Source organism: Hippichthys cyanospilos, chromosome 12 (assembly GCF_059441005.1).
Source record: "Hippichthys cyanospilos isolate Australia breed blue-spotted pipefish chromosome 12, RoL_Hcya_1.0, whole genome shotgun sequence".
NCBI lineage: Eukaryota > Metazoa > Chordata > Actinopteri > Syngnathiformes > Syngnathidae > Hippichthys > Hippichthys cyanospilos.
Window position 1 is genome coordinate 12,915,840 of NC_142380.1, and position 23,257 is coordinate 12,939,096.

At 39.9% G+C, this 23,257-nt stretch overlaps 3 protein-coding genes across 4 annotated transcripts; 2 read left to right on the forward strand and 1 right to left on the reverse strand.

Annotated features, from left to right (window-relative positions):
* The first annotated feature begins 362 nt into the window (after positions 1-362).
* On the forward strand, positions 363-9,021 carry mcm6 (minichromosome maintenance complex component 6). The gene is made up of 18 exons (XM_088429495.1): positions 363-555; positions 960-1,106; positions 1,314-1,424; positions 1,542-1,629; positions 1,702-1,863; positions 1,941-2,106; positions 2,188-2,333; positions 3,089-3,239; positions 3,322-3,463; positions 4,766-4,907; positions 5,149-5,256; positions 6,621-6,776; positions 6,855-6,983; positions 7,058-7,222; positions 7,315-7,438; positions 7,955-8,128; positions 8,368-8,507; positions 8,597-9,021. Exons 1-18 carry the CDS (start codon positions 458-460, stop codon positions 8,705-8,707), a joined length of 2,460 nt encoding a protein of 819 aa, XP_088285621.1. The 5' UTR covers positions 363-457; the 3' UTR covers positions 8,708-9,021.
* Positions 9,022-9,439: 418 nt separating this feature from the next.
* LOC148414940 (uncharacterized) lies at positions 9,440-11,216 on the forward strand. Of its 2 annotated transcripts, none has more exons than XM_088429564.1 (3): positions 9,440-9,513; positions 10,137-10,344; positions 10,475-11,216. In XM_088429564.1, the coding sequence occupies exons 1-3, from the start codon at positions 9,450-9,452 to the stop codon at positions 10,644-10,646; spliced, it is 444 nt and encodes a 147-aa protein (XP_088285690.1). In that variant the 5' UTR covers positions 9,440-9,449; the 3' UTR covers positions 10,647-11,216. The 2 variants fall into 2 exon arrangements, with proteins under 2 accessions (XP_088285690.1, XP_088285691.1); XM_088429565.1 differs by having other exon boundaries at positions 9,472-9,513; positions 10,125-10,344.
* On the reverse strand, positions 10,873-21,990 carry LOC148414941 (protein lifeguard 3-like). The gene is made up of 12 exons (XM_088429563.1): positions 21,777-21,990; positions 17,239-17,592; positions 15,164-15,231; positions 14,845-14,909; positions 14,710-14,763; positions 14,577-14,627; positions 14,459-14,498; positions 12,607-12,644; positions 12,442-12,529; positions 12,062-12,157; positions 11,898-11,951; positions 10,873-11,818 (listed from the first exon to the last, which is right to left on the reverse strand). The coding sequence occupies exons 2-12, from the start codon at positions 17,585-17,587 to the stop codon at positions 11,672-11,674; spliced, it is 1,050 nt and encodes a 349-aa protein (XP_088285689.1). The 5' UTR covers positions 17,588-17,592; positions 21,777-21,990; the 3' UTR covers positions 10,873-11,671.
* Between the last annotated feature and the right edge of the window lie 1,267 nt (positions 21,991-23,257).

Sequence of the window (23,257 nt, forward strand, 5' to 3'; positions counted from 1 at the left end):
TTAGAATTTAGGTAAGAAAGACAAGTCACTTCGGTTGGGTTATTTTGGGCTATTTTCTGCCCCCTGTTGGACACTTGTGAAACTATATTCAACAACAATGCCATGACAAACTTAAAAAAACAGCAGTGAACCAAGACTCTGCCATACACTTTAAAATACATAAAATGTAGAATAAAAGCGATCAATCGAAATCATCTGGTCTAAATGGTTTTTTCCTAAATGTCATTGGGCACGGTGGGACCTAGGACTTCCTGTAGTTGAAAAGCCTAAGCTTGATTGGCTAAAAACGCTGTGATATTTACATACATGTTTCAATTGGACGACTAGGGCGCGCTAAACGTCACGTGATGTAGTTTTTCGCGCGAAATCGGCCCTCGTTTTTCTCGTGTTTGTCTGTACGGAGGCAGTGTTTTTTTCAAGTTTAAGGTTTTCTACTCCAGTTTTGGATCATATCAGCATGGATGTTGCCACAGCGACCGCAGACAATGCCGTGGAGCAGGTGAAAGACGAGTTGGCGGACAAATGTCAGAAGTTATTCCAGGCCTTTTTGGAGGAGTAAGTCGGGCAAAATTCTTCACTGCGTTGTGATTATCGAAACAGTATGCTTGCAATATGCAGTCAAACAGAGGTGGTAAAAGTACTTGAAAGTATAGATACCTGTTTAAAATAAGACCGGCAAATGTAAACGTCATGTCGTTGTTTCAGCAGAATTATTAAACTTAAGCGGAAGCCGAAGTAGTTCATGTCAACGAGGTAAAAATAAAACGCTGTCATGATCGTTTTAACCCTGAGCTCACTGAGTAATCTATTCAAGTACGGTAACGAAGTATTTATTCCTCGTGAATACATGTCCACATGCTGCAAGTAAAAGCGCTGTATAGTTCACTCCTATTTTACTGCTTTCCACCACTACATTCAAACAATGGAGATTTTGCTCCTCCGTATCCTGCTGTGTGCAGGTTCCAGACTGCAGATGGAGAAGTTAAGTATGTCCGGGAGGCTGAGGAGTTAATCCGACCCGAGAGAAATACACTGCTTGTTAGTTTCATTGATCTTGAGGTCTTCAACCAGGAGCTGGCAACCACCATCCAAGAGGAGTATTACAGGTGCGTAGTCTTTGAAATTGCATTATGAAGGACTTGATGCATGCTCATGTGTCCAACTGAACTTTATGTCTATATATTATTATTATTATTATTTTGAATCAATGAAAATAATAAACAGTTTGATGTTGTTAGCTGTCTCGGTTTCATCTGTGGTATGGCCACAATACCATATGCGTGTCAATGATTCTTGCTGTCCGCTGTTTTCAGAGTTTACCCTTTCCTCTGTCGGGCCGTCCGCAATTTTGCGAGGGATCATGGGAATGTTCCGCTCACAAAAGAATTCTACGTGGCCCTTGAAGATATTCCTACTCGACACAGGTAAGATGCATACATGTACATGACACACTGAACCTTTACAGCTGAATTTATTTTTACAGTTTTATTTCCTATTGAGTGATGATAAGATGAAATGATCAAAGTTGCTTTATGCTTAAGGATTCGTGAGCTGTCATCCATGCGCATTGGCACCCTGGTAAAGATCAGTGGTCAGGTTGTGAGGACGCACCCTGTCCACCCAGAACTGGTCAGTTATCTGGTGGCACACTTAAGTGGTGGCCTAAGCTGTTTTTCTTCATTAGCGTCCTGGTGCTTTCAGGTGAGCGGCACCTTCCTCTGCATGGACTGTCAGTCGATGATCAAAGACGTCCCTCAGCAGTTCAAATACTCGCCGCCCGCCATCTGCCGCAACACAGCTTGCAACAACCGCTCCCGCTTCCACCTCGACACGCACAAGTCCAAATTCATTGACTTTCAGAAGGTAAGTTTGAGTTTACATACGTGCGCGAAAGATCATGCAGTTCTCTGATGATGCGTTTTATCCTTTGGTACGCTCAGGTGCGTATCCAGGAGACTCAGGCGGAACTGCCTCGTGGTTCGATTCCACGCTCCCTGGAGATCGTACTGAGAGCTGAGGCGGTAGAAACCGCTCAGGCCGGCGACCGATGTGACTTCACTGGGACACTCATCGTGGTCCCAGATGTCTCGCAGCTCAGCACTCCTGGTCGGGTTTCAAGTTGTTCTCTTCATTTTCGAATTGGGACTGCTTTTTTTGAATATATAATTGTGTGGATATCTTTCCCAGGTCTTCGAGCAGAAACCAGCTCAAGGGTAGGAGGACCTCAACGCTCCGAGTTAGAAGGTCTGAGGGGATTGAAAGCTTTAGGAGTTCGAGAACTGTCCTACAGATTGGCTTTCTTGGCCTGTAATGTCGCCCCTACAAACCCTCGGGTAAGAGTGGGAAATTGCAAAATTGACACCATTTTGGGCATAATGCACTTTGGCGTCACCGAAGTTTATTGAAAGTTTGCTATGAACTCATGCAAAAACTATTGCATGTATTGATAGGTTTTTGCATGAAAATTAATGCGTGCGGATTGAAATTTATATTCAAACCGAATCATCAAAGTTTAGAGTTTTAATCAACTACCTTGACTTAGCCCAGTGCTTCTCAATTAGTTTTTTGGAAAGCCTTGCCAAAGGAAAGTGAAAGCATTTTGCCCCCACCATCACTTGCAGCAATCACTATAAATGTGATCATTATGTATAGAAATTGTGCAAATAAACCTTAACTGTTTCATTTTAAACATTACCAAAGGAAAAAAGCAATATTAGCGTTGATAATATGATAGCCCGCAAACAGCCTCCATGCAAAACATCAAAAACAAGCTACAAGCTGGTGCTGATGAATGGCATTTCACGTCATTTCAAATCTGGAAATTGTAAGTCAAGGTAAAACTCTACAGGAAGCTTTTCTACTTAACATTTAAACTTTTTGGGCTGCTGTACAAGATTAAAAAAAAGCGAACCACTATAAAAAATGCTAAGACTATACAGCACGTTGGCCTGATCAGCGATGAGGCTGTAAAATACTTCAATTTCAGTTCACTGAAATTGAATTTTTTTGGGGAAGATTTTGGTCATTTTGACAATTTTGCGACTCTTGAATTGTTGAGCAAGCGTTGCAATCTGATTGTCGATTGCAGTTTGGTGGCAAGGAGCTACGGGAGGAGGAGCAAACGGCTGAAAGCATCAAGAGCCAGATGACCGAGCGAGAATGGGAGAAGGTGTTTGAGATGAGTCAAGACAAGAACCTGTACCATAACTTGTGCACCAGCCTCTTCCCGACCATCCACGGTCAGCATTCCAAACGAATGAATGACACATGCGCTTGGTAAGCCATACTGTACGTTGTTTGAACGTGGTTGCGATTGTGTAGGTAATGACGAGGTGAAGCGTGGCATCCTGCTGATGCTGTTTGGGGGTGTTCCCAAGACCACTATGGAGGGAACCTCGCTGAGAGGAGACATCAACGTCTGTATTGTTGGGGACCCCAGTACTGCTAAAAGCCAGTTCCTCAAGTAGGTGCACAAACAAGCGTACTCCAAATGATCCCTAATGTTTTAAATAGTTCGCCAATATTTTATGTTCATAGTGACTGATTTTATGAGTTTGTACACAGTAGTTTCTTACTCTTTGGGTAATGCATTTATTTTCAAGTCAGCACTTTATTCCCACCATGAAATCATTAAACACAATGACCACACTTGCACAGGAGCTGCTGTGTGCCACAGCTCACAGTGAGACACACACATGCATACTCACCATTGTCCGTGGCATCTCACCAGGCCCCGCCTCTTTGAGGCATAATTATCAATCACACAGAGCACAATAAACTTTTTTCACTGTGCATGTTAAGCTTTCTGCAGCTCCCTATTACGTTTATCAGTTTCAAAATAAAGGCCTTATTTGGCGTTGTCTTCAATCCATCTTTTAACATATTTTTTAACTAGAAATGTAGGATTGTAGGAATGTAAATCGTCTGAAATAATCAAACATCAAAAATCAATCACCAAATGACTTATGGAACATCATGCAACCATGATAGTGTTAACAAAACAATAGTGATGCAGTTTTTATCTGGGGCTTATTAAGAGGAGGTCATTTTTGCACTGGAGCAGGTGTCAGGTTCTGGCAACATTTTAAACATTTAATAAACAACAAACGGGAAGGAAGAGAACTAGATTCCTTCTCAGATCTCCTTCCGGTCTAACTGCATAGCTCATCCGCACCTCATTTATTCATTTAGGTTGGCCCTGGTTACAAAAGCTATTGCTGCCCTTAAGGGTTGGGGGAGACATCTGGCAACAATGCAAACAGTTTGTGATCATGGGGGATGCAGTTTACGAATCCATGCTGCTATCTTCTTTACCAGGCACATCAAGAGTGACCCCAAAATGCATTGTTTCGCTCATTGGTCGGGTCGCGGTGCCTGTGTCTTTTTTTTTACAGCTACTGGAGACAAGTCACCACCTCACACCTTCTTAATAAACAAAAGTATCAAAAAAAAAAAATCCATACATACTAATCTACCAGTATACCTATTGAAAAAAAACAAATATGGTATAACCTATATGCAATTATTAAAAAGTGAGAATCTTCCATTTAACTTGTATTTTAACTGTTCGCATCCTGTTTCCAATATATTTACACTGTTAAATTTTTTTTTTTTATTGATCAGTGAAAATGGGATTCAACCTTGCATTTGTGTGGCTAAAACTATTAACATTCCCAGATTTCCACCTGTTACTGATAGGTAATGAATATATCCCGCTCTTAGAGTAGACCGTTCTTGACCTGACAGAGTGTGTCCGCGTGTGTAGGCATGTGGAGGAGTTCAGCCCCAGAGCCGTGTACACGAGTGGCAAAGCGAGCACTGCTGCAGGTCTGACAGCTGCCGTCGTCCGAGATGAAGAATCCCACGAGTTTGTAATTGAGGCGGGCGCACTGATGCTGGCTGATAACGTAAGTTCCTGTCTTTTCGGCTTTGTTTAATCAAACGAAGTTTATATGTATCACACTCTTTGCCGTGGATTCATTGTCTTAGTTTGCAGCTCGGAGTGTATTTATCATCATTTAATTTAGAGTACAACATTCAATATGAAAATTTCTCTTTGTTTTGTGAACATGAAAGTAAGATGCATAATTATGAGTAACGAGTAATATGCTCGAATCCAATTGGTCTAAATAAGTGTATGCTTTCAAGGGTGTGTGCTGCATTGATGAGTTTGACAAGATGGACCTCAAAGACCAAGTGGCCATCCATGAGGCCATGGAGCAACAGACTATAAGCATCACAAAGGCTGGAGTCAAGGTAAGATTAGAGACTGAAGTCAAGCTAAGCAATATTTTAAAAAAAAATTGTTGACAAGCAGATTATCACTACAATGGCTTTGTGTCCGAATAACTGAATATCACTGTAGTATCCCTAACCAAAGTACTATTTGGTAAACACTTGAAGGCTGTAACATATTGTGAAATCCTTTGAATGGCCCATTTTATTTTCATGTTAAAATGATTGAAAACTGGCCACCTTTATTATACACGGATTTATAAAAAAAATTGACGTACTTTCATCCAACATTATATTTCATGTCATGGTACAAGTTAAAGTTGTATAAACTACCTTGTGGTATAAAGAAATGAATAATCCTCTCTCACCAATTCCAAAGTTCCTAAAAGTTTGTCGTGGCCTTATAATTCTTATTCCCAACGTTGCACTGAAATCAAGTTCAACCGTGACTTGAAGACACTTAAAGGTGAAGTCAACCTAACATGTGAAAACTTTCTTTTTCTTTAAAATGAGCCTGTTTTCTAAATAGTATTATTAACTGCAACTGGGTCCACACTCCAAAAACATGCAGGGAACTAGTTCAAGGTGTTCCCCCCTCTACTGCCCAAAGGCCGCTTTCATAGGCTCCCGCATGCCCGCAACCCTTGTGAGGAAAAATGGTAAAGACAATGGATGGAGTGGATGTTCCACCAGGTATTTATTCCCCCCAAAAAAAACAAAAATGTTCAAAACATTGCATTCATTCACTGAGGTGTGGTGCCATATTTGATCTTTTGTTCTTGTTAATTCGCAAGATTGTGATGTACAGTATATCTGCCTTGCTTCTTTTTTACCCCGCCTTCATATCAACACATTTGCAGGACATTCAAATGCCCATGTCCCATTGCCAATACTAAATCATTCATTAATGAACAGTCAATAATTTATTATGCAGCTTTACTGAGTTATTAGTTTTTGTTTAGAAATGTCAAGCTTGCTAAATGTAGTAAAGCTACATAAACAGTGATCATTCGCTACGGTGACTTCTGCACTCCACGTTCAAAAATCTACTTTATTATGCTGATGCTCTATTAAAAATATTTTTAAGGATAATTTGGGATGTTATACTGTATATGTGCGTGTAACATACACCTGATTGAAGTGTAATATGTTGGTTAGTTTTGTTATTTATTTATTCACTCAATTCCTATGACAATACAGTTTAGATTATTTCCCAAATTTCAATTTCTCCTTGTTAGTAGAAAATTTTCATTCCTTTGGAAGACTAAGCACAGCGGTAACATCTTGCGCAACATCGTATTCTTACGCTACTGCACCAATGAATCGCTTGCGTGCCATTCGTAACCTCAAAATGTTGGGAATCTTCTATGTGTCGTCATCTCCAGGCCACCCTGAACGCTCGCACATCCATCCTGGCGGCCGCCAACCCTGTGCACGGGCGCTACGACCGCAGTAAAAGCTTGAAACAGAATGTCAACCTGACCGCCCCCATCATGAGCCGCTTTGACCTCTTTTTCATCCTAGTGGATGACTGCAACGAGGTCAGCTGCTGCCCCCCCCCCCTCGTCCGTGACCAGATGACCGCGGCTGAAATGAAGAATGCTCCGTTTGCGTTGCAGGTTACGGACTACGCCATCGCCAGGCGTATCGTAGATCTCCATTCACGTGTGGAGGAATCTGTGGACAGGCTGTACTCATTGGACGAAATCCGGAGATACCTGTTGTTTGCCCGGCAGTTCAAGCCGAAGGTACGTCCACCAATTCTTGTTGTCGGTGAATCGACAATTAGTAAACGAGGACGGTTGCCTATATATTTCGACAGATTTCCAGCGAATCTGAGGAGTTCATTGTCGAGCAGTATAAGCGTCTGCGGCAGCGTGATGGCTCGGGTGGTGTGACCAAGTCAGCTTGGCGGATAACTGTGCGACAGTTGGAGAGCATGATCCGCCTTTCAGAGGGCATGGCTAGGATGCACTGTTGTGATGAGGTAGGTCCACATAGAAAAATTTCAAACAAAAATGGAAACAATTTAGCTTGAACGTTTTGAGTTACATATTTTTCCTTCATTCACAAATCCAGGTGCAGCCAAAACATGTGAAGGAAGCATTCCGACTTTTGAATAAGTCCATTATAAGGGTTGAGACACCCGACATCAACCTGGAGCAAGATGATGAACAGGAAGAGGAGGAGCTTCCCGAGGAAGGTGCTGATGGCTTTCATGCATGCTTACATCCACAGCCATACCGCACATTGTTTTGTCAGCCATTTTACTTGAGGTAGTTAGCCGCAGTAGCAAACTTATTGATACTGAATCCCAGTGAACAGCCACTGTAATGTGATGGGCTACTGTAGCACGAGATGACTTGCGTACAATGAGAGGAGGCTGGTGCACACTGCAGTTGCCGATAATGGCTTATGACTCGAGAGGGAAAAGCACTTAACGAATTTGGCAGATTTGGATGTTGTCGTATTTTTTTTTTTAAATGAGTTTTACAGTCATGTTATGCTGTCAAAAAAATTATGGACCAATACCAAGTCCCAACACGAGCTGAATCAAAAATTCAACCTTTTACAATGATGGCAGTTTCTCACGACTGTGATTTTTATTGTAAGGTGATTAATGCTGTCTCAGCTTTTGATCAGAATTGAAAAGTCGAAAGGATTTTTCCCACTGAAAAACTTTTAATCGATTGTCTTGTTTTAACCACTAAAAATGCAGGAAACATTCCTAATGGAGTGAGTGGCGAAGTCAATGGAATAAACGGGCATGTCAACGGTGTGAACGGCCACTCTGAAGCTGGCACTCAGTCCAAACCGTCTCTGCGTCTGTCCTTTGCTGAGTACCAGCGCATCTCCAACTTGCTCGTCCTGCATCTGCGCAGATCAGAAGAAGGTAGACTTATTTAGCCTAGCCAAATCAGATGTGACAAGCATTTAACTCAGTAGTTGGAGAAAGCATCAAGAAGTCAACCTTGATGCACCTTTTTCATGCTCAAGCTTAACTGAATGTTCTAAATGAAGACTTGCCATTTAAAAAATAATGTTAAAAGGTGCCAAACGTAATTCAAAGTGATAAAAAGCTTCATTCTTCTCTCGTGTAACAACTGTTGCTTGGTATGATCGTGCCTGCAGCTGAAGAGGAGGAGGAGCTAAAGAAAACTGCAGTGGTTAATTGGTACCTGAAGGAGATTGAGTCGGAGATCGACTCGGAGGAGGAGCTCATTAATAAAAAGGGACTGATCGAGAAGGTCATCCATAGGCTGGTGCACTTTGTGAGTTGACCTGCTGCTCAAAAAAAAAAAAAAAAGCTTTGCAAGTCTGGCTCCATTCCTTCATGCTGTTTTTTTTTTTTTTTTTGCAGGATCATATCCTCATCGAGTTGTCTCAGTCGGGCCTAAAGGGCTCAGAGTCTGCAAGCACGGAAGAAGAGGTGGTTCTGGTTGTCAATCCCAACTACACCATTGAGGACTGAACTTGTTTTTCTCTCCTGCTACTTTGTTTCCTTTATACAAATGCAACCGCTGACACAAAAGTTCAAAAAATAAAACTGTTATCATGTTTAATACAAGTTCATTCCACATGGCAACCGTTGCTCAAAGAATGGAGCGTTTAAAGTTCACTTATCACATTTGATGTAAATATGCTGTTCTTCTGATTCAAATGTTTCAAATTATGTAAAAGGTGATTCTCAATACAATCGTTTCATGTGCTATAGTATTTTCCATTTTGACTATGACGTTTAATGGTTTAAGTAAATAAAAAAAAAATACACTTTCGGACGACTGTTTATAAAGTCTCGTGTATCCATCTATCGGTTTTTTTCCTGCTATTCATTGATCGGTAGGTGAGCTGCCGCCTATCTCAACATCATCTTAAATGTGTATGTACACAAATGCATTCTTAAATTAATGAATTTCAGATAACCGAGTTCAACAGAGTGAATTTGCATTTTCGTCATTATATTAGAGGTTCAGTCCAAAACTTGAAACGGATAAAATACGAAGTCTTTTCCAGAAGGAAATTGCTACCTAATCTACATAGTAAAAATGATTGTCCCTTATTTGACACTAATATTCCTTATGGTGAGTTGATTAATTAAATATTAGGAGATAATTTAAAGTACACTTAACTGCTTGTATTTTAGGGTAATGAGTGACATGACAAACATTTTCCACTAGGTGGCTAGCTGCTAAACAAAGCTGGAGACACTACGCATGTGCAAAACATTGCGTAATAAAATGGCGGCGTACAGGGCGGTCTTTGACTCTGCTTGCAAAGGTAAAGTGTGTTGCTCTCAAATGTTTACACTAGAACACTTCTATACGATAACTATCGACGACTTATAATTTGCCACAGACAAACTGTCCTTTTATAATTTGTCGAATGCAGTTTACGATTGTTACATAGACCGTATCGTTTCGTATTTTAAATATACTGTATCTCCACATTTAGCTCATAACCATCAGACATCTTCTAGAAAGTAGATGGAAAATATCCGTCAAGCCGACATGTGAGGCGAAACTTGGTGCTACAAGGTTTGGGAAGCTACTAACTAGTGCAAGACCTGCCTACTTTATGTGAAGAGTCGTAATACTAATACAGTACAGTGGTTTAGTAGCAAGATTGATTGTATAATTAATGGACGAAAATGGGACTAGAAATCGGGACAAAAAACGTGATACTAGTAAGACAGTAGTCCTAGAAGCATACACTTTCTGTTTTTTTAATAGTGCATTGTATTGTATAAGACAAACTGCATATTACTTCTGGGCATAAAGTTGGGAAATAAGAAATAATATAATGGTTTCCATAACAGTCAACACAATATCTTATGTAAAGTTTGTTTTGCTTTTTTTTTTTTTTTTTGGTCGGTCCTACACTGGTTATAGCTCTTGTTCCAGGCAGTCGGTGGTTGGAAATGAGCCTCCTTTCCCCCACACCCCGGCAGTTTTTGAGGCTGCAGATCGCATCCCTTTGCAATCATAGGACAGAGCCAACAAGGAGCCAAAAGGATAAAGATGATACGAAAGAGGAGATGGAAAGTGAGGCTCCCGAGTACATTCCCCTTAGAAAGGCTAAGAATCCCATGATGAAGATTGGGTATGCATGGTGAGTTTTGTGCGCTTATGAAGTACTATGCACTGCTGATGCATGTTCTATTGCAATATGGACTGTGTCTTCCCTCTAGTGACACTGTCCTTATCACTGAGCTACATTCATTTTCTCTGCTTCTGTCTAGGATGATAGGCCTCCCCACTGGTATTATTGGCTTCCTGTTGGCTAAGAGGCAAGTGGACAAGAACCGTTTGAAGCAACTGAAGATTCGACAAAGGATGCACAAGTCAAACGAGGGAGACTTCGAAGGAAGCCGCTACCGCCATACTACGGGGACTGTTAAACTTGACCAATAATGCCTTTGACGCCTGGACCTGCTGTTTAAAAGTCTGATCATCAAAAACACAGACCTTGTCCTGGGACTTCATCTGGGAGTATTCACTGAAAAACTCTTATCCTGCAAGGTCCCTAAGGGAGGGAAACTTTATAGAAAAAGTTTGTTTTAAGGAGTTATATTGTTTGCTCGTTTGTTTCTTTAGTGTAACAAAGAATAACTTCTGTAAAATCAAGAGAAAACAAAGCTTACAAATAAAACTATTTATTATATATGAAAAGCCAAACAAATATACTTACAAGTCATACCACAGGGATCACCAACTCTTCTTTCATATGATATCCAGCAGTGATTAATGATTCAGCAAAAAAGGAATCAAATACCAACCAGCAACACTTCCTATAGATCTCTACAGGTGTTTACAATATTACAATGTCCCATCACTATAAGCTTTTTTTTTTTTTTTTTTAAACAGACCACTGCCACCTGTTCATTTTTTTAATGTGGTGTGACGGAGTTTGTGGCAAAACAAAATTTTGACACATGAATTCCCATTATAGCAAGAAACTGGCATACAAACATTATGCAACAACTATACAGTAGTAGTTAAGGCATGTAACCCGGTAAGTGTTGAATTTAACCAATCCTCATGGAAGCACAGGTCAAACGCGAGTAACAGTTACAAACAAAACCCGGCAAAACATTGACTAAGTTGAGGCATTTCAGCGCTACGTGAATACAAATTTAAATATATATAGCCCACTGTTTACTTCAAGCCAGCAAGACTGGCAAAACTTTAAAACTGGAATACTTTTTTGGAGTACTGTATACATTATAAATGTAGAAATATAGTCGAGATTGCCTCGGAATGTCTTGCACAGTATTTGAATCTGAAATTCAGCCCTTAAGTACTAGCAATTGAGTGCAGCATGATTGACATGATATACATTCTCTAGTTATGCGTGGAAACAGAGCAAAAGCCTTTTAACAGCACGAGGCGCTATTGGAGCAACTAAGTTGGTATGACTGCTTGTGTACCCCCAGGACTTATTTGCTTGAACCAATAATTTGCAGCAAGAAGAGGAAGATCTGAATGATGTCGACGTAGATGTTAAGTGCAGCAAATACATATTCCTCAGGACTGATGGAGTACTTTCTGTTACCGATGAGGAGTTGTGTGTCATACGCCAAGAACTGCAAAGCAAATACAAACCAGTTCCAGAATGGTTTAGTTTTTTAATCATCCCAAACATGAAGGCCTCTAAATACTCACCAGAGTGAAAGCGATGGCTCCGATAGCAGCGTAAAGCATGTGAAGCCAGTAGATCTGCCAGAGCAAAAATAAATAATCATTCCCAATACAAATCAGTCATTTAAAATGTGTCAGTATGGACAATGATGCCAGGCATCGGTTATTGGTAAGAAGGTGACGCTCACGTATTTGAAAGACAGCACGATGACAGTGATGATGCCGGTCACAAAGACGACAATGCCGAGCACACAGAAGAAGCCCCGGCATTTGGTGAAGTCCACCTAGACAAACAAACCATTCAAAGTGATGATATGAGCCCTCAGGCCTTGTTCCATTTCACTACCGTTTTAGCTTGTGCGTGGCCACTTTGGGGAACGAGTATTACAATCAAAACCCGATTGCGCAAAAAAATGACGTGCTACAACTAGCAGAGGAAGCTTCAAATTTTTAAATCAAAATTATTCGCCGATGGTCAGCAAAGAATATTCCTAAAGTACTTTTTAAAACAAAAGGAAAAATCTGCTCCACAGGAGTGCATGTCAACAGTAGATTACTAATAAAGTACCTTAGTCTGGAAGCAGAAGACGGTGACGGCGATGCAGACGACAACAGTGATGGCCAAAGCGAGAAACACTGCCTTTGTGTCATAGAAACTGAAAGCACCAATGAACACAGTTATTCAAGTAAAATACTTGGGCATCAGTATCACATGAGAGCGCTTTGTTTTTACCTTGATATGGAACCAGTCATGTAGGACAGTGCTAGGGTCTGTATAAAAAAATATATTTGCATAAGTTATTCTTAAAATTACAAACATAAAACGTTTCTGAAACCTTTGGATAGTTGCACACCACTCCAGATGAACAAACACAAAATATGGGTGTAAAACTGAGCATTGCCTTTGTTACTTTGTGAGTTTTCAAGTATTCGGTTTTTGATACTTTTGGAGTTGTGCCGACGCATGCTCTGGCCTTGGCCTTGCCGTGTGACATACTGTATGTAAGGAGTCAGGAGTAGTTACTCGGAAGTCGACAGGAAGCGGGTTATTTCCTTTTTTTTTTAAATGAACATAACCAGTATTTTGTGAATGTATGTGGGTGTATTCTGCCTAGTGCCGGAGGACAGCTAGGATCGGCTCGGTCATGCTCGTGACCCTCGTGAGGACAAGCGGTTAAGAAAACGAATGAATGGATTTGGGGAAATTTTTATATTGATTGGGAATTGCAGTAAATGAGGAGCTTGATTAAATATTTGGCATGCCTCCATTCTCAATACTTCATTCTCTTTGCCTTCAAAAAACAGACAAAACAAATTTTGTAAAACGTGTGGGTGATTAGAATGTAAACATTTTGGGTCCAGGGACAGTTTCCAGAAGAGACATTTTTCCAAGGACCCCTCATAATCCTAACACAAATTCCACATTCCTAGTTTAACTGCTAAAACCAACCATAGACATTTCTGTCATTACTTTTTTACATTTCCACCTTCCACACCAATTATTTGTGTTTTCTTCAATGTGGAATTGCATGCCAAAAAAAGTCCAAGTAGCAATGCTTTATAGCACTGTCATCCATACACGGAACTTGTCAAAACCACAAACAAAACTAGAACGTCAGCTATCACAACTACAGTCATTTAAACACGCTCCACTTGCAGATCACGTTTCACTTCCTGGTCCATGCAAACTGCATTGAATTCTGCCTCTCTTCATTTCAGTTTCAGTACACTGCACCATCACCTTGTAGAAAAACATTGTATTATTGCTATTGAACTCAATTCATGGATTTTTGCCATATTTCTCATCACTGTTTATTGCTCAAGGTCAACACCAGGATCGTATGTGCAACTATTTTTCATTAACGCCTTTATAAGAACTGCGTCCTTTCCGGTCATCTTCAAAATGGACACTTATTGTTTAATATGTCACAATGTGTTAATTTGGCACTCTGATTTGATTGCAGCCTGTTGAACCTGGAAGGGGCTATCCGCTTGTGTATTTGTGATCTTCTCTGTGATCTTTCACTTGCGAAGCACTTTGAAACGGTTGTGATTAAGGGATATATACTGTACATACATTTGATTGGAATTATGCTTGGTTTTGATTGTGAGTTGTTTTTAGCAGAATTTGTAAGTTAGTTTGTACTTATCCCACTTTAAGTGAAAAAAGGTGTCAAAGGCCATTCTCATAAAGTTGATGAGGAAAGCGACCGTAACATTTTGATGGCTTAGATCCTTCACACAGTTTGTACTGCATGTATGACTAATGTCACAAGGCTCTTAATGCCGTTGGCTAAAAAGAGCGACAAACTGTCCTAAACTGTCCGTGCTTCCACTGCTGTCAGCAGCTGCACAAAGTAGTAACACATTCACATACAGCCACCAACCAACAAATAACACAAAGGAAAAAGAACATGTGTGTCATGAAGGGCTTTGTGCCAAAGTGCGCTGACTCAATCCTGCTGCTGCTGTCTCAGTGAGACACCGCCCAAACGGAAACTTTCCTGAGGACAGTTCTATACACTTTGTGATTCACATGCAGTAAATGACGTGTGGCATATTCAGATTAAAACTATCCAACTTACAAAGATGAAGAGCAATATCAAGTTCCATGGATGCTTCCTCCTAAAAATAGAATGTGGTTTAATTCAACCCTTTTTGCTTTCATGTTTTTTTTTTTCCTAGCTGTGATCGCACACTTACCGGGGGCCCTTACAGCAGACCAACACAATGTGGGTGACAAAATACACAGCACTGCGAAAATGAAGCATTCCAAATGAACACTCGCGCACTTTCTGGATCATGGTTTCAAATTTTGAAATGCGTCACAACTCACTATGATGCCCAATAGACAGCCTGGTTCCGCTGTACGAAATATCTGACCGGTTGCCTGTGAGAAACAGTCCAAGTCAGTTCACAAGAAAGGAAAAGCGGGGTAAAACAAATTAAAAAATATACAAATGATACTCACACAAAGGTGAAAACGGCCACAATGGCTGTTGTGACAAGCAGCTGGGATGCCAGAATCAAATACACCTGACAACACAGGCAGAACAGAAGACATTTTACACCATTGTCGTGTAAGTAGACCATCGAGAACAGGGAAGAATCTAATATCGGCCGGGACAATTATCAGCGCCGATATTTGACATTTGCCAAATATTGGCAATGGTCGTCTGTCGCAAACCGAGATACCGTAAAAACTTATGTAAAATGTGTGCTGGGAAGGAGGGAAGGTTTCATACATTATGGTTATGAGAGTCGATGTTTTTTTTGGCCGTTTGTTTTACCTTTCTGATGAAAGCATGCCGAATGCTCAGACTGTCCCAGTCGCTCCCCCTCGCAGCAAAATCGTCATCTGCCAATAACAGAGCAGAATTATGAACGGTCTGCAGTTGGCTTTATTCTCACAATGACAAGATTAATTGCAGGTGAACATAATGTACATAATTATTATTAAATACAATGTACATTATTATTCATTTTCATGTTTTCTATCACTTTCACATAAAATATAAAGTTCTTATTATTTTAAAGTGAAACTCCAGCACTGTTCAACTTTACAGCTAGAACGATGAAAATTGTAAGTAGTGTAATCATGTTGCAAAATTTCAGCTTCTGATGGTCCACAGGCTTTTAATTGCATTTCTGCCACTGCCATGGGTAAGTGCAGTTAATACGCTGTAATATCAGTGAACCAGCCTGGACACATGCTAACATGATTAGTATGTGTTGTTTGTTCTGCTCAAATAAATGGGTGGTGCTAACTGAAAACATTAAACTGTGCTTACTTTAAACCACAAAATATTCAGATTAGTTTTTAGCAGATCCATTCCAATAATCAGCCTGACATACTGTATTTCATTTAAAAGCAAATTACAGTAATGACCAATAACATAATTCCCAGAGCTCCTATTTCCAGCTAATATGATACACCAAGACGTCACATTTATTTTGGTTTAAGATAAGAGAGGAGAAGCATTTGATGTATGACAGTCATGGTAAACTAATGTGCTCGGTAATTTCATAAGTATGCACAACTTCTCCAAAACAGAAAAAAAAAAAACTGCAGCTCTGCTTCAGCGCAACCAACATTTTGCTCCCTGTCCCCATACACACAGAGCTGAAATACACCTTCAACTTCAGTTTGCTTTGTTATTACTATTTTATACGTAGTGTATATGTGGTGTTGATGTGTTGCTAATGTACCGGTTGAATATATGCAAAAACACGAGCAGGACCATCAAAACCATTACTGGCTGATTATCAATATTCACAAGCCAGTATGGTGCCTATTATATGTCAGAACCAAATAATCCCCACAAATAGCCGGGGTCGACAGAAAATATATATTTTTAGAAGAAAAAACAAACAAATAAAACACCTTTCCTTTTGCTTCACAAAATGCATTGTGTGGAGCAATTAATAAACTTATAAGGACATTAATTCGTGCCATGCTTGCTTGTGTTACAGTACTTCTAGCTGAAAGTATGTCATCTTTAACACATTTAAACTTATAGTGAAGGTGCTATGTGTTTTATTACTTTTTTTTAACTATGACTTTAGGTTGTGTACGTTTAACGTACTGCCATCTGAGTCAATCCATGGCACAACTTCCTAGCATTGCTTACGACTTGTAAACATGAAAGTTTGATTTGTTTTGAATGACAGGTCTTACAGGATGAGCTCATCAATCATCAAATTTCATGGCATATATTCATGGATAACCCTAACCCTTTTCTCTCACCCTAACTCATGGATTTATGTTTAGTAAATGACATCAGTGTTAGTTATATACAACTGCTGTAAATGGTTCACGTACATAAAGGTTAAAAGTTAACTAAATCAGCAAATATCAACCATTTGGGCAATTATCTTGTTTAAAGAGCAATATTGACCCTACAATTTACAGCATTTTTTTTTTTTTTTTTACTGATGGACTTTGCTTTCATTTCATTGTGTTCATGACATCATGATGCATAGAAATCTTTGACAAGAACTGTAATGTAAAAGAAAATGTATCAATTCATTCTTAGACTTAGTGGTAACCTAAAAATGCCCCCGGGAGGGGTGAAATAAATCTATATAATCTATTTAGGCGAGATTGGTAAATGGCAATGTAAAATGGCAGCCAGTGGCTGTAATCTGTAGCGTACACCCACATTGCTCACTGTGTAGCTGGCTTTATATTATCACCATAGTTTTGCCCTTAAAGTTCTGTCTTTTTCGTCCATCAAGCGCAAATGCAAATTTACTTGAGAAAGACTATATGTATGCCTGTTATTTGACAGTTCTTGTTTTTCACCTGGACTGTCAACACAAAGTTTCATGTACTGCGTTCACACATGAAAAGCTTCTGTCTTACCAGAGTTTATAACAACATCTGCAGGGATGGTTCGTGGGACCATGGGAGGCATCGGGGGCTGACCGGGATAGCCGGCTCCAGGAGGCCCAGCGGGATGAGGTTGTCCTGGGTACACACCAGGAGGATAGCCTGGCTGACCCGGGTAAAGAGGTGTGTTTGGGTCGGCGGGGTAGGGAGCGGGAGGCTGGCCTGGCTGAGGTCCGCCAAAGCTTGGGAAGCCATATGCAGGGGGTGCTGGGAAATTGCCGCCCTGGGGGTAATTGCCGCCCTGGGGGTAATTGCCTCCCTGGGGTGCATATGGTGGGACATGGGAGTCATCGTACCCTGGAGGGTAGTCTGATCTGGACATGTTGCCTATGAGGGCAGGAGAACAGTCAATTGTTTAACACACATTGATGGAAGATAACATCTTAAAGGAAAAAAGCCGATTAAGGCTGTGGCTAACACTGTGTGGTTCATGTGAAAATGATTTCGTCAAAGTGATTAAAAACATCTTAGGTTAGGCGACAGTCAGCGATCGACAAATAAACATTATGTAATACTTAATTTGCATTAGGCGTCATGTGTTCTGTGAATGTACACAAAGCCAAACTAATGTGTGTCACTTGCAATGTAACAACACAATCAGTATTCTGTATGTGTGTGGAAGTGGAGAAAAAAAACGCATTAAGGAAATATATTTTATATTAAATCAGTGCCAATATGGACACGCCCCTTTGCCCAACATACAGCTTCTATAAAGATTCACAAGAGAAAGGAATACATCAAAAAAGGATCTTGGAACATTTGTCTTGAAACAGTCTATCTAAATCTTCCAGCAACCTTAGTCCTCTTCTCTACACTCTCCGTTTAGCCCTTTTCATAGGTTTTTAAATGGGGTTGAGGTCTGGGGACTTCTGCTATGTTGTGCATAACAGTGTGCCTCTGCAAGGACAATTATATCTATTTTAGGCCTCTTAACAGATGGTAACCAGAAGTCTCAATTATTATGGAGAGCTTAAATAGCTAAATACTGTAAAAAGAATTTGTTGTCTGTACGTCTAAATATGTTCTGTGTTACCAGTATTCAAGAAAAATACAACCATAATCCCGGCATTCTATTTTGCCTGTGACTTTTAGGGAAATACACAGTAAAGGAATTCAAGAGGAGGCCCCACCTTGGAGTGCCATGACGTCACATCCCCATTAACAAGCAACAACACTCACTGAGTGGAAAAAGGCTTCCTCCTATCTAGGGAAGCGCTTTCCAGAAAAGGCCAGACAGTGTACCACTTCTCTGTGATTACTGTAAAAGGCTTGACAAGGCGGTCTGGGTGGTAGAAAATTAAAACTTTTGGTCTCATTGAATGGTTAACCAATTGCATGTGATTTCATGTGATGTTATATCAGAAAATGTTTAGCTCAGAACATCCTGACAAAATGTCTTGATTATGATTTTCCATTTCTGGCCCTGCTGCCATAGTCAGGTTAGGTGACATACCAACTGACATCTTACAAAATAACAAAACATTTTACAGCTTAACAGGGTGGGTGCTGCTATTTTAGTTCTTGATCTTTACTGACAACTCAAACGTTTTCAAAACTTTATTTACCAAGCCACCACTTTTTACAGTTCCATTCTAAAAGAGGCTTGCTCACTCCAGGCTGGGTGTTGAGACAAATGTTTTTTCAATAAAACTGCGCGGAAAACCTGCCATTAATGAAACACTTGATCGTTACTTCTATGATGGCCTCAAATAGCTTGTTTCTGGAATATCATTTGCTTTCTTCAAAACATTAGTGCAACCATTTGAAAAAAACACCTAATAGGAGAGAAATATAAGTATAAAGAAAAATTATTTACAGCGTGCATGCTGATGACATCTTAATCGATTGCGTTGCTGCTAGAATAATTCATGTTTACTTAATCCCGTCATGCATTTTCTGTCATGACTAAAGCGAAAATGCTCAGGTTTCACACTCAACTCACTACTTTTAAAATAAAAAAAATATTTATTTTGGATTTAAAAAAATACAGAATGGTAAATACAGAATAAACAACCATGCATCAAGCACACAAGATAACAGTACTGTTCATAAAGAAAAAAACAAAAAATGTTGCAAAATAAAAAGGGATCTTTCGCAAAAAAAAAAAGAATTTTTATTTATGTTTTTTTTTTTTTTTTTTAAAGAAACTCTCTACATGGGTAGAATGTCAATTTATTTTCAAACACACTACCTTAGTTTTTTATTCATCATGAGCCCTTATCCCGACAATGGTCGTGAGCGTGCTGGAGACTATAGCAGCTGTTTTTGAACAGAAGACACCCTCAACTGGTTGCCAGCCAGTAGCAGAGCACAGAAAGATAAGTAACCATTAAGACACACAAACACATTGAAAGGGAGTATGTGTAATTTTTTTGCATGCGCCTGTCGTTACGAACACATTTATTTACAAGTTTTTGAAATTTATAATCATTTAATTTATTCATTTTTAACGAAAAACGGTCTAAATCTTACAGTGTCACTTTAAGGTCAATTTAGAGTCTCCAATAAGTGTTAGAAAAAGTTGTCTGACCAAAGACTTATATCCTTTGTGAATGGACAAACAATGTCATTTACATTGCCACTTGCTAAACCTTGTCGAACTCTAATACATTGATTTGTCTGCCACATTTTCACATTATTTATTGCCTCTATGGGAAAAATGCAATGTGTGGCTTACGGATGTGCCAACCAATATGGACAAAGTATGTTTTCTTTGCTAATAAAGTGATTTTTTTTTTCTTATAAGGTACGGCTATTTGTGAGTGGTACTGAAGTGATTCATCTGCATCATATTCCCAGAGCCTTCAACAATAAAATGAAACCAAAGCTCATTAGAAAAATAAAAGGTTTTTGCAAAATGTGAACATCTGACTGACATAAAACATGCAATGAAACCAGTGTTTCAGCCAAAAAAATTGTTAATTGCAAATTTGGCAATGCAAAATAGCTGGCCTCCGACTTCAGTCTCGAGCTAGTCCATTTGTATCTAAGTCTATGGGTCAAATTCATTTGAAAGTGCTTGCAGTGCTAGCTTTACTCCTCCTCGTGAGTATTGACATTTTTTGCAGTCACATCATGTAATATATAGAATAGAGTAGCAGTTGTGGTCCACATGCTCTTTTTGAAGAGTAAGGCACTTGGCTTATGATTCTGGCTGCAAATTTGATTCTAAACTTGAAAAAGTTATTTAAAAAAAAATAATGTCTGCATTTATCATTCTGTCTGTCAAAGCAGACTGCAGCAGATCATGAAGATTCTTTCAACGTTTATAGATTAATGCTGAAATCATCCATCCATCCATTTTCTATAGCCCCTTATCCTCACTAGGGTTGCTGGCTTGCTGGTGCCTACCCCAGCAGTCTTCAGGCGGAAGGCGGGTGACACCCTGGGCTGGTTGCCAGCCAACTGCAGGGCACACCAAGACAAAGAAGCATTCACGCTAACAACCAACCTAAGGACAACTTGAAGTGTCTAAGACACCTACCATGCATGTTTTTGGAAAGTCGGAAGAGACCGGACTGCTTTGAGATGATCCACGCGAGCTTGGGGAGAACACGCAAACTCCAAATAGGAAGGCTGGGGCAAGCTGGAATTGAATCCAGGACCCCTGATCTACGAGGAAGACGTGCTAACGTGTCGTGCCCTTGCAGAAATCAGTGTCAATGAAAACATTTTGAAACAAAAAAATAATTTTGTATCAAATTGTACACTGAAAAAGCAGTCACATACCCATCAAGATTAGGAGATTTGACTTTCCAAGAGGCCTCTGTTTTTTGGGTTTGGTCATGTGACGTACACAAGCACTCTGTCAACATTTGCTCTTATATGTACGTCTACCTACAATGCAAACTAAAGTTGCTTCTAATTTCCTGTAATTTACGTTTTGGATCACAGTGTTTGTGACTCAGCCGGAAAAATTGGTGTTACCAATATGTGAGAATTTGCAATTATAAATATTGAACAGGTTTACCATTTACATGTCCAATTTTCTTGAAAACTCAAGGAGAGGGAAAAATATTTAACACACACCACAGGATAATATGAAAAGGTGTAAATACTCACATAGGGCCCAATTAGGAGTATTGCCCCATTTCTGAAGGCCATTCGTAGAGTTGAAAATACAAGCGGGACTTAGCTTCAGCGCACATATACACCAAAAAGTCGAAAGACATTCAGCATATACAAACGTGGGTATCTCAAAACCTGTTTTTTATTGAAATTATTGCTTAACGTCCGTCTCTTACGTAACCATTTTTTCTCCGATGCATCAGTGTGATAAATCTAAGCAAGCTGGAGCAGTACCCCCACGTTTGACAAAGAGAAGCGTTAATTCTCCATGAAAGTCCACTCACACAAGTATTTTCATTCGTGAGTCTGCTTAAACAAACCCTACTTCAAAATGGGATTGGAGTTACAAACTACGTACTGGGCTAAACAAAACACAACCAACGGCAGCTTTCCGACGGTGCAGGAATTTAGTTGAATACAAACCAAAATGCAGCACAACGTACCGAGTGTGCGGTCCCACGGAGAGTTCAAAACTTGATGACTTTTCTTTGCGAACGTGGAAAACTAGAGACTTCAGATTGGGTCTTCAGCCCCGCGAGACTCCGCGTTGCCGTCGAACATTTCCCGGAACACGGTAGATCCAAGCAGCTGGGTGGAGTCCACTGGAATCTGCCTCGCACACCCAGGCCGCTGTATCCATTGTTGAAGGCCAGCCCATTCCAAGTCTTGTTCCCGGTAGCAAATGGACGTGACGAGCCCATGCAAATGGTGTCATCTCTTTCTGCGCTCATAGTTTATTACATAAACACGTATGAGGCCATGTTAGAACACGTTCAACATCAATTAGTATCAGGAAACGGAATTAAATAAATCCTTTCCCCCGTCAAGCTAGTGCTTTGAACATTACAGTGCATCCTGACAGTATACAAGCGCTTGAAACTTTTTCACCTTTTGTCTTCTGAACGCCCCATTTGCAACTTTATTAAATCATTGTCTTACCTCAACATTCCACACACTATATGACAATGTAAAAAATGTATTTTTACACATTTTTGCTATGTATCAGATATACAAACAACAAACCCCCATTTAGATTAGCATTCACAGCCTTTGCTTAATATTTTTGGTGATCCACCTTTGGCAGCAATTACAGCCTCGTTTTTTTTTTTTTTTTTTTTTTAAATATGATGCCGCAAGCTTAACACACCTATTAGGGCCCTGGCTGGGCCACTCCTGGACATTTAGAGTTAGTCTGAAACCAATCGTTTGCTATTTTGGCTGTGTGCTACTGGTCATTCTCCTGCTGAAAAATAAATCTTCCCCCATGAAGCAGTTCCCGCTGCATGATGCTGCATTAATTTTGCCCACTATTGTGACAAGTCTACCAGTTCCTGCTGCTGATCTTCATTGCTGATGTTGCCTCAGATTCACTTTGGGGGTGGTATTGGCCTGGTTTCCTCCAAACATGACACCTCGCATCCACACCAGAGTTCAATCTTTGCCTCGTCAGACCACAGAATTTTGTTTGTGTGTCATTCAGTTGCTTTTTGGCAAATTCCAGAAAGGCTGACATGTTGCTTTTACTAAGGAGAGGCTTGCATCTGGTCACTCTACCATACAGGCCTGATTGGTGGTCTGCTGCAGAAATGGTTGTCCTTATGTAAGACTCTCCTCTTTCAGATCAGTGGGAAAAAGATGCACCTTAGCTCACTTTTGAGCTTATGGCAAAGGATGTGAATATTTATGTAAAAGTGATTTCTTTATTTTCTATTAAGGCATTTTTTAAAAAGGTTGAAAAAAATCAATATGTCAAACTTATGAAACACCCTGTATACAAATGAACTGTAGCTCTCATTAAGAATGTGCAAAATAATGGAATGACAGTGAGCTGAAATCCCCCCAAATAAATGGCATTTTATTGAATACTTCATATCATGGTAAATATTCTTCCCAAGAAAGCATAACAATTACTAAAATGCTATGC